Source organism: Chiloscyllium plagiosum, unplaced genomic scaffold (assembly GCF_037043375.1).
Source record: "Chiloscyllium plagiosum isolate Xiang-an unplaced genomic scaffold, Cpla_swu_hap1 HiC_scaffold_9, whole genome shotgun sequence".
Lineage (NCBI taxonomy): Eukaryota > Metazoa > Chordata > Chondrichthyes > Orectolobiformes > Hemiscylliidae > Chiloscyllium > Chiloscyllium plagiosum.
The window spans coordinates 44,439,058-44,449,909 of NW_028270147.1; the positions used below are offsets into that span (position 1 = coordinate 44,439,058).

At 42.5% G+C, this 10,852-nt stretch overlaps 1 protein-coding gene across 2 annotated transcripts in view; it reads right to left on the bottom strand.

Moving 5' to 3' along the window:
• pomgnt1 (protein O-linked mannose N-acetylglucosaminyltransferase 1 (beta 1,2-)) overlaps nucleotides 1–9,033 on the bottom strand; it is a 71,682-nt gene extending 62,649 nt beyond the window's left edge. Inside the window, exons 1-2 of one of the 2 annotated variants that reach the window (XM_043699155.2) lie at nucleotides 8,862–9,033; nucleotides 2,044–2,146 (exon numbers count right to left, since the gene is read on the bottom strand). In XM_043699155.2, the coding sequence (XP_043555090.1) occupies nucleotides 2,044–2,146; nucleotides 8,862–8,981 (223 nt within the window). In that variant the 5' untranslated portion in view covers nucleotides 8,982–9,033. The remainder of the gene's footprint in view (nucleotides 1–2,043; nucleotides 2,147–8,861) is intronic. The other variant, XM_043699154.2, reaches the window with a different exon arrangement.
• Between the last annotated feature and the right edge of the window lie 1,819 nt (nucleotides 9,034–10,852).

The window sequence follows — 10,852 nt, forward strand, 5'->3', positions numbered from 1 at the left end:
TGTCTCTTAAGCGTACCCTTACTTTAAGATCTTTTATAAAGTCTGGCTCATTACATAGCACTAAGTCCAGAATAGTCTGCTCCTTTGTGGGCTCCATCACAAGCTGTTCCAAAAAACCATCTTGTAAGCATTCCATGAATTCCCTTTCTTTGGATCCACTAGCAACATTATTCACCCAGTCTATTTGCATATTGAGGCCCCGCCATGATCACCGTGACCTTGCCTTTCTGACATGCCCTATCGCTTTTCTGGTACACCTTGCGCCCCTGGTCCTGCCCACGGCTGGAAAGTCTGCCATTATGGTTTTTTTTGCCTTTGTGGTTCCTCAACTCCACCCACACAGACTCCACATCATCTAATCCTATGTCATTCAGTGCCATAGATTTAATTTCAATCTTAACAATCATGGCAACCCTGCCCACCTCCCTCTTTTCGATAAGTTGTAAATCCTTGGATGTTTAACTGCCAGTCCTGAACCCCCTGCAACCACGCCTCTGTGATGCCTACCACATCATCATCATTCAGATGATTTATGCTGTTAATTCATCTACTTTGTTATGAATACTACAAGCATTCAGGTAAAGCACCTTAATGCTAATTTTCTTATCCTCATGATTTCCATCACCTCCAGTAGTATGTCTTAACATTTCCTTCCTTTTTGCTTCACTGCCTCGAACTTAAGACTTGCACACATGCTATCCTGCTGGTTATCTTTCGACTTAACTCCATACTCCCTGTTGCTTTCCCTTTTCTCTGACTCACAAGTTTAAAGTCCTAGTGACCACTCTATTTATCCTTTTTGCCAGAACACTGGTTCCAGATCGGTTCAGGTGGAGACCGTCTCATCGGTACAGGTTCCGCTGGTTCCAAAACTGATGCCAATGTCCCATGAAATGGAATCCCTCTTTCCCAAACCAATCTCTTAGCCACGTGTTTACTTCCCTAATTTTCTTATACCTATGCCAATTAGCACGTGGCTCGGACAGTAATCCAGAGATTATGACCCTTGAGGGGGGTCCAGTGGCAGAGAGATGAGTAGCCAGATTTAAGGTGATTGGTATAATATCCAGTGATAGCATGAGGAAATTATTTCTCTTATATAAACAAGGCAAATTACCATGAACTGAATGCACTGCCTGAAAAAAAATGAAGGATATAGATTGAACAGAAATATTTAAAAGATAATTGGATAAACATTTGAAGGGGAAAACATTCGAGGACTGCAGAGATAGAGGAGGGGAGTGGGTTAATTTGATGCTACTATCAAACAGTCAGCACTGGAACAAAGGGCCAAATGACCTCTTTCTGTTTTAACATACCAATACCATGTTCTTTAGTTAAAATTAGAAATTCTAATCTTAAGAACACAATGTAATATCACAAAGCAGATTCTACTAATTTCCTTCAACTTATAAAGATTATAACACATTCCTGATGAAGAGCTTATGGTTGAAACATCGATTCTCCTGCTCTTCAGATATTGTCTGACCAGCTGTGCTCTTCCAGAGCCACACTTTTTGACAAAAATTATATATGTGTTGGAATTTTAAGAGATGGTATGCCTAGCCATGCAGTTAGATGATTATCTGCACTGAGGTGTGCACAGGTCACTCCTAATGAATTACAAATTACATTAAAAAGACCAACAAAGCTGCAATGTTACTAATAAACCCTATAATCAAACTTTCACCCCATTAATATTTAACATTGACTGTACTGTAAAGATAGAAAAAGAGCTAGTTCTAGATTCAAAACGCTACACTGACCTGTACTACTAAATAAAAATGGTTCCAATTTGGTTGAAAGATCAAACAATTTTCCAGTGGAAGACATTATCTTTACCGTGTATTGTTATATCAGGAGCCAAAACCACACTACTGACCTCGCTTCATTAGGAAGGTTGCACATAAATTTCAATTCAATAGAGAACTGAACACATTCTGCTCTCTCTCTCATGTTGCATCCCACATGAACTGTTTGTATTTATATACAGTAGCACATTAACATAGGAAATACATTATAAAGCACCTTACAGAATCTTACCATAATCTTCTATTAATTCCTCCTCGGCAGCAGCTCTCCTTGTATCTAAAATAAGTTTGATGTTGACGATAACAGTCACAAGTAGAAACAGCAGCGCGACCGTCTGGAAAATAAATAATGCCTGTTCAAGCCTGTGCTCAACATCTGAAGGAGCAAACAGTTCAGTTGGAGAGATTTCAGCTACAAGAATAAATAACAGTGAACCACTAAAACAAATGTATTCTATGGATTACACCACCATTTAAATAATAAAATAATTAAAGTAAATATTTAAATAAATTGGGGCAGTGGTCTGACTCTCAAGGGTAAGAAACACATCAGTTATAAAATTAGACCTCAGCTGTTTCATCAATGACTTTCCCTCCATTATAAGAATGAATTGGAGAATTTCAATGTTAGTTGCATAATGTTCAGCATCATTCGTTACTCCTCAGATACTGAAACAGTCCATATCCAAATGCACTAAGAACTGAACAATATCTATGCTTGTGCTCACAAGTGGCAAGTAAGTTTCATGCTATACAAATGCCAAGCAATGATCACCTCCAACATGAGAAAATCTAATGATCACTGCTTGACATTATATGGTGTTATCATCATTGAAATCGCCAATGTCAAAATTCAGGGGTTACCACTGACTAGAAACAGAACTGGATTAGCCATGTAAATGCAGTGGCTCCAACTGCAGGTCAGAGGCTAAGAATCCTGCAGTGAGTAACCCAACTCCTACTGCAAAACGCCTGTCCACTAACTACAAGGTTCTAGTCAAGGGTATATTGGAATAGGCCCCACTTGCCTGGACGAGTGCAGCTTCAACAACACTCAAGAAGGATGATACATCCCAGACAAAGCAGCTTGCTACATCTACAAACATCCACTTCCACTAAGCTCAGCAGAATCATTGTGTGCCTTCTACAAGATGCAAGTCAGAAATTGAGAAAGGATCCTTACACAGACTTTCCAAACACACAACTGCTTCTATCTAGAAGGTTAAGGGCAGCAGATACATGGGTACACCGCATCTGCAAGTTCCCCTTGAAGCCACTCAGCATCCTGACTTGGAAATATATTGTCATTCCTTCAGAACTGCTGGTCAAAATCCTGGAATTCTACCTACAAGCACATGGATTGAAGCAGTTCAAGGCTGCAGCTCACCATCACCTACTCAAAGGCAGGAAGAAATCAGCAATAAATGCTGACACAACCAGTGATGCTCACATCCTCATGATTTATTTAAAGAAATCAAACAACTAATGAGCAGTGTTCTCAGCTTGAGGGAACTGATGCATTCTCAACTGAGATAACTAGAGAGTGCAGCATAGCTTGGTGAACTAATAACTATGACAGATTTAAGTTTGATGTCAGATGCCAAGATGATTTGGAAAACGCAACTTCAAAAGAAAACGGTCTCCTTATCTTGCCAGGAAGAATTCACAGTAAGAGTGGCAGACTTTACCAAGCCAGAAGCAATCCTCCAAAGCAGAACTGAGGAAGGGAACATGGTGGCTTCACTAATACTATAATCTGGCTATAGGAGAGGATCCAGCCTAATCAACAAGGTAAAATAAAGAATCTATCCAATATGGCACAGATTTAATAGCAGATTGGGAATAATAGATTGAAGATGTGGCAAGGTGGTCCATACAATGCTATGGAAGCCATCACTAAAAACAGACAACCAGTGTTCAGCGATCCAGGACACTACATCAGGTAAGGGCAGTGAACATCCTCTGTGAAGGAAACAGATAAGATTAGTCAAAGTCATACAGCATAGAAACAGGCCCTTCAGCCCATCATGTCTATGCTAATCAACCAATACTAAACTATACTAATCCCATTTTACCTGCATTCCGTCCATAGCTTACTATATCCTGGCATTTTAAGTCTTCAATTACAAAAGCCTGTTTAAGCAGGAAAGACATCCTCCATAAATAAATCCAAGACATTAAAGTTCCTTTGGTTTCAAGGGACCTTCAGACCTCACTTGTCAAGAACAGAATCAATATCAACAATTTGCAACCCAGAGAACCAACAATCTTCGCAATCCAAAGAGTATATAGAGTCATAGAGATGTACAGCATGGAAACAGACCCTTCGGTCCAATCTGTCCATGCCGACCAGGCATCCCAAACCAATCTTGTCCCACCCGCCAGCACCCGGCACATATCCCTCCAAACCACGGTGGCACAGTGGTTAGCACTGCTGCCTCACAGCGCCAGAGATCCGGGTTCAATTCCCGCCTCAGGCGACTGACTGTGTGGAGTTTGCACATTCTCCCCGTGTCTGCGTGGGTTTCCTCCGTGTCTGCGTGGGTTTCCTCCAGGTGGTCCGGTTTCCTCCCACAGTCCAAAGATGTGCAGGTCAGGTGAATTGGCCATGCTAAATTGCCCGTAGTGTTAGGTAAGGGGTAAATGTAGGGGTATGGGTGGGTTACGCTTCGGCGGGTCGGTGTGGACTTGTTGGGCCGAAGGGCCTGTTTCCACACTGTAATGTAATGTAATGTAATGTAATCTATTCATATACCCATCCAAATGCCTCTTAAATGTTGCAATTGTACCAGCCTCCACAACTTCCTCTGGCAGCTCATTCCTTACCCCACCAGTCTTAAGCTACTTGGTCCACAAAGCCCTAAATTTCTTCTCCCTTCCTTCAAAATCAGTGAAGCTTTCCCCTCCTGCTCAGTTCTCATTCCCTAACAGTGTAGTACAGGGGTACACGAGAAAAGGCAACTCTCATTGATTCAGATCCAGCAGCTCTCACTACATCTGCACCGTTAGATGGGGTGAGGAATGGTATAGGCTGAGTATAGATTATAAATTTTAAACACTTATCTGAAAGTAAGAAAGCAAGATTAGCTAATAAGGTAATGTTTAAATATATCAACGCCACCTCATGCGCCCATAAGGAGGTTGAACAGTTCATCAATATCACAAACACCTTCCACTCCGATCTCAAGTTCACCTGGACCATCTTTTGAATGAGATAGATTACTTAGATTACTTACAGTGTGGAAACAGGCCCTTCGGCCCAACAAGTCCACACTGACCCTCCGATGAGCAACCCACCCAGACCCATTCTCCTACATTTACCCCTTTTCCTAACACTACGGGCAATTTAGCATGGCCAATCCACCTAACCTGCACATTTTTGGACTGTGGGAGGAAACCGGAGCACCCGGAGGAAACCAACGCCGACATGGGGAGGATGTGCAAACTCCACACAGACAGTTTCCTGAGGCGAGAATTGAACCCGAGTCTCTGGTGCTGTGAGACAGCAGTGCTAACCACTGTGCCACCCAAAATCTCCCTTCTCTTCCTGGACCTTCATCTCCATTTCTGGCGACCAACTCGACATGGACATCTACTTCAAACCCACTGACTCCCACAGCTACCCGCACTTCATCTCCTCCTATCACTCCTTCCTTTAAAAATACTATCCTTTACTCCTAATTCCTCCACCTCATCTGCTCCCAGGAAGATCAATTCCACTCCAGAACATCCCAAATGGCCTCCAACTTCAAGGACTACAATCTCCCCTCCCACATGGTCAACACCACCCTCCAGCGCATCTCCTCCACTTCCTACACCTCCGCCCTTGAGCAACTATGATAGAGCCCCCGATCCTCACTATCCACCCCACCAATCTCCGGATACAATGCATCAGCCTCCACCACTTCTGCCACCGACAGTCAGACCCCACCACCAGAGATATATTTCCCTCCCTACCCCTTTCAGCATTCCACAGAGACCATTCCCTCTGCGACTCCCTGATTAGGCCCATGCCCCTCACCAACCCACCCTCCGTTCCCAGCCCCTTCCCTTGCCACTGCAAAAAGTGTAAAACCTGCGCCCACACCTCCCGCCTCACCTCCATCCAAAGCCCCAAAGAATCCTTCCACATACAGCAGAGATTTTCCTGCACATCCAAACACCTCATCCACTGTGTCCATTGCACTTTCTGAGAGAATGCTGAAACCTCCAGACTACTTGAATTTGAGAAGTCAGAGACTTGGGCGGTTGGGGTAGTGGTTAATGTAATTTGTGTACTGATAAAAGTTTTTAAAAAAGGTTGGGAGAGATGTCATATAAAGATGCAAGGTCTGAAATGGGTAACTTAAGCACTCATAGTCTCTGTAATATTTTAATTATTACCTCAATGTAATCTCTACTTAGTTGCTAATATGTCTTAATGAAGATGTTGCTAATTGCAAGAGCCTCACAAGTGGTTTTGTTTGACTATACCAAACAAAACAGAACCTGCATATCCCTGCCTTGGAAGAGGATGGTGGCAGCAAACCTACCAAAAGGTGAGTAGGCAGCATCATGTAATGTGGTGGCTTGTGATGAGGATTGCTCATAGAACATTTGTATTTTGTGATCTTGAGAAACAAAATAATGGCCAGAATACTAGAGACACTCCTCTGTTCTTCTTCATAATAGCACTATAGACTCTCTTACACCAACTGGCAAAGCATGTGGGACCTAAGCTTAATGTTTCATCTAAAAGACAGAACCTCCAACAGTGCAGTACTCTTTCAATACTGTGCCGGTGTGTTTGAAGTTAACTTATGCTTAAGTTCTGGAATCAGAGGCAACAATATTACCAAGTCACAGCTGACATGTAGCACAAGTTGCAAAGATAGTATAAACCTTCATAAGCTATAGTGTTAAATTAATCATGCTTCCTTGATCAGCTGATTTTTTTAAAGATAATAAAGTTTATTTTGTTTTGAAATATGAAATTTTGTAACATAGTTGAACAGCCAACTACCACATAATTGGATTTTTTTCTTCAAACATGAATGGTCTCCAACAGGATTGTAACACAAAAACTAACTCTGTGCATGGATATACAGCATGTACATACAATGAAGACACAAACAAGGAGACGGAGTCATCCATTTTGCCCTTTTAGATTACTCCATCATTAAGCTAATCTGATTTTAACTCAAATCCTCATTCCTGGCTACCCGATAACCTTTCACCCTTGATCTATCCACCTCTTCCTTAAAAATATTCAAAGACTTTATTTCCATCACTTTGCAAGAAGAGAGCTCTAAGATTTCTGATCTTCTGTGAACAAAAAAAATTCAGTCTCATCAGTGTTAAATGCTTAAGGCATTATTTTTAAAAGTGATCCCTTGTTCTAAATTCTTCCACAACAGGAAACATCAATCCTGTCCAAACCCAAGATTTATAAGGATGTCACCAGGGTGGGAGGGTTTGGGCTATAAGAGGAGGCTGAATAGCCTGGTGCTGTTTTCCCCGGAGTGTCGGAGGCTGAGGAGTGACGATATAGAGGTTTGTAAAACGATGAGGGGCTTGGATAGGGTAAGTAAACAAGGTCTTTTCCCTGGGGTGGGCGAGTCCAGAACTGGAAGGCATAGGTTTAGGGTGAGAAAGAAAAAATTTGAGAGAGACTTAAGGGGCAACTCTTTCACGCAGAGGGTGGTACGTGTATGGAATGATCTGCCAGAGGAAGTAGTGGAGATTGGTATAATTGCAACATTTAAAAGGCATCTGAATGGGTATATGGATAGGAACGGATTAGAGGGATATGGGCCAAGTGCTGGCAAATGGGACTAGATTAGGTTAGATATCTGGTTGGCAAGGATGGAAAGGTCTGTTTCTGTTCTGTACATCTTTTATGATTCTACGACTTACAGGACCTTGTATATTTTTAAGAGGGAAACTGAAAAGGGCCAAGGAAAAATCCTAGGGGGCACCAGATGAAAGGGCACGAGAATACAGATGGAATGATTCTCTGGAAGTGGTAGACAGATCAGAACAGAACAAGCTGACAGCAGTCCAAAACCAATTAGCAATACAATAGTGTGGAAGAGTGTATGGCAAAGATGTTGTGATAAACCACGGTAAAGGTCAAAGAGAAAGAGGGAGTACTTGCATGTACAGGAGGCAGTGCCAATTTAATGTTCTGAGGACATCAAATCCAAACCAAAGCAGACAGTGAAATCTGAAATCAGCAGGTGATGGTAACATAATGCTAATGTCACTGGACGGTAGATGCAAGTGCCTTACTACTGCTTTAGAAGCACGAGTTTAAATCCACCGTAACATGGGGAATTTTTAGATTAGACAGATAAATCTTTGTATGTTAGATGCCCTACACCTGCTTCTATTTTGTATGTTCCACGTAAGTGACAAATTAAATTATATGGGATTGACACGCACTACACTAGGAGTAGAAGCAATGCAGCTCATGTCTGCTCTGCCATTCACTATGATCATCTCAGCCTCAACTCTACTTTACTGCCTGCTCCCCACAACCCTTCAACCCACTAGTAATTAAAAAAAAATCAGAGTAACTCCTCCTTTAAGTTTACTCAATGACTCAGCATCCACCACACTCTACAGTAAGAAATTCCAGAGATTCATGCCCTTGAGAGAAGTAACTTCTCCTTGTATTTTAAATCCAATACCCCTTAAAACTGACATCTCAATCCAGATTGCCCCACAAGGGGGAACATTCTCCCCATGTGTACTCTGTCAATCCCTTTAGCATCTTATTTTACTAAGCTCCAGAGAGATTTGGTTTAAACTACTCAATATCTCTTCCTAAGACAAACCTCTCATGTTTGGAATCAATCTAGTGAACTTTCTCTGAACTGACTCCAGTGCAACTCCATCCTTCCTCAAGTAAAGGGGACCAAAACCGTACTGTAATGTAGTACCCCAGTTGCAGTCTCACTAATGCCCCGTACAGTTGCAGCAATACTTTCCTACCTTTTATACTGTTTGGCAGTAAATGCCATACCCCCCCACCCCCCAAGCTCCCAGGGCCACATGAGGCCTCCTCACCTGGCACAGCCTCCTCACTGACCGCTGTCCCGTTAACCTGTACTTCCAAGCGATGAACCAGCTCCTGTGCCGCCGCGGGACGAAGGGTTTGGCCCGCGGGTTCGGCTTCCACTCGTCCATCACCGGCACCAGGACAGGGACAGGGGGAGGGGGCGGCTCTCAGCCTCAGCCCGGCACACCGCAGCCCCGCGACCGCCGCCGTTTATTGTCTATTCTGCTCCTTAGATCATCACCCCCCTCCCCTGGGCTAGGACTCTGACTGCAGCCCTGAATGGGTACCCCTCCCCCCCACCGACCACCAGCTTTCACACCACCCCCTCCCCCCATAACCCAGCTTTCACTTCCGGGTCCCGTCACTAGATAGACCGTATTCACAAGCGCCATCTTGAATTCTACGCCCTCTGACGTCTGAGTGACTGGACTCACTTGTTTATTATTGCAAAGTTTATTTTGCTCTGTCCCTTTCTGTTATTCTTTGATTTAACTTTCCCATATTTATATTTTTCTGTCTTATTTCAACTCTTTGATATACCATATCTTACCACATTTGATTTCTTGCTTCCACTATTTAGTTTAAAACCCTCTTTACCTTTCTAGCTATGCAGTTCACAAGAAGACTGGTCACTGCACATTTCAGGTTTATATTGACTCAACTGTACGATCACCATAAAACTGAACTAACTGGTTTCCTTATTGCAATCAATAATTCAGAAGAAGAAAAAACTGGGACAACATGTCGATGTTTTGTTAAATTAACGTTAGGACTAAATCTTACTTTTCTCCATGTATTTTCTTCACTTTGTCCTTCTGTTTCCCCACAACCCAGTTCTTTTATGTGACCTCCTCTGGTATTATTCTGTTGTGAATTTTCTTTTGGAGCAAGACCTGTCATTGCGATCCATTGTATTATAATTCTAAATTCTACAATTACATTACAAGCAGATTAGTAGCTTTTTAAAAAAAATTATTTTTGATGGCTTTAAATATGTAGTAGGCTAGACAATGCCTTCTCCCAGTTGAAATATGCCTGTAGCCTAACTTTGAAGAGAAAATGAGGTCTGCAGATGCTGGAGATCAGAGATGGAAATGTGTTGCTGGAGAAGCGCAGCAGGTCAGGCAGCATCTAGGGAACAGGAGAATCGACGTTTCGGGCATTAGCCTGAAGAAGGGCTAATGCCCAAAACGTCGATTCTCCTGTTCCCTAGATGCTGCCTGACCTGCTGCGCTTCTCCAGCAACACATTTCCATCTGTAGCCTAACTTTGCTTCACGAACTGTCGTCGATGGGGTAAGGTTCAGATGCTATCTTTTATTTAGAATTGAGTAAGTCCAAACCAGAATTTGCAGAGGGTACCAAACTAGAGGAATACAGCTAACAGTGAGGAAAACGACAATGTAAGGCAAGAAGAAATTATAAAGCCTATACTGAGCAGTTGAGGAAGTTAACATTTACACACAGATAAATGTGAATTATTGCACTTCAGAAGGAAAAATAAACCTTTAGAAGAAACAGAATGAGGTTTAAGGCCAAAGGGATCTGGGGGTAGAGGTGAACAAATTGTAAAAATGTTCTGGTCCCCATATCTATGGAACAATAAGAACATAAGACATAAGAGCCGAAATTGGGCATTCAGCCCATCAAGTCTGCTCTGCCATTCAATTATGGCTGATAGGTTTCTTAACCCTATTCTTCCACTTTCTCCCCATATCCTGTTGACAATCAAGAACTTATCTATTTCAATCTTAAATACACTCAACGACCTGGCCTCCACAGCTTTCCGTGGCAATGAATTCCATAGATTCACCCACTCTCTGGCTGAATAAGTTCCTCCTTATCTCCATTCTAAAAGATCGTCCCTTTACTCCAAGACTGTGCCATCTGGTCCTAGTCTCTCCTACTAATGGAAACATCTTCCCAACATCAATTCTGTCTAGGCCATTCTGTATTCTGTAAGTTTCAATTAGATCCCCCTCATCCTTCTAAACTCCATC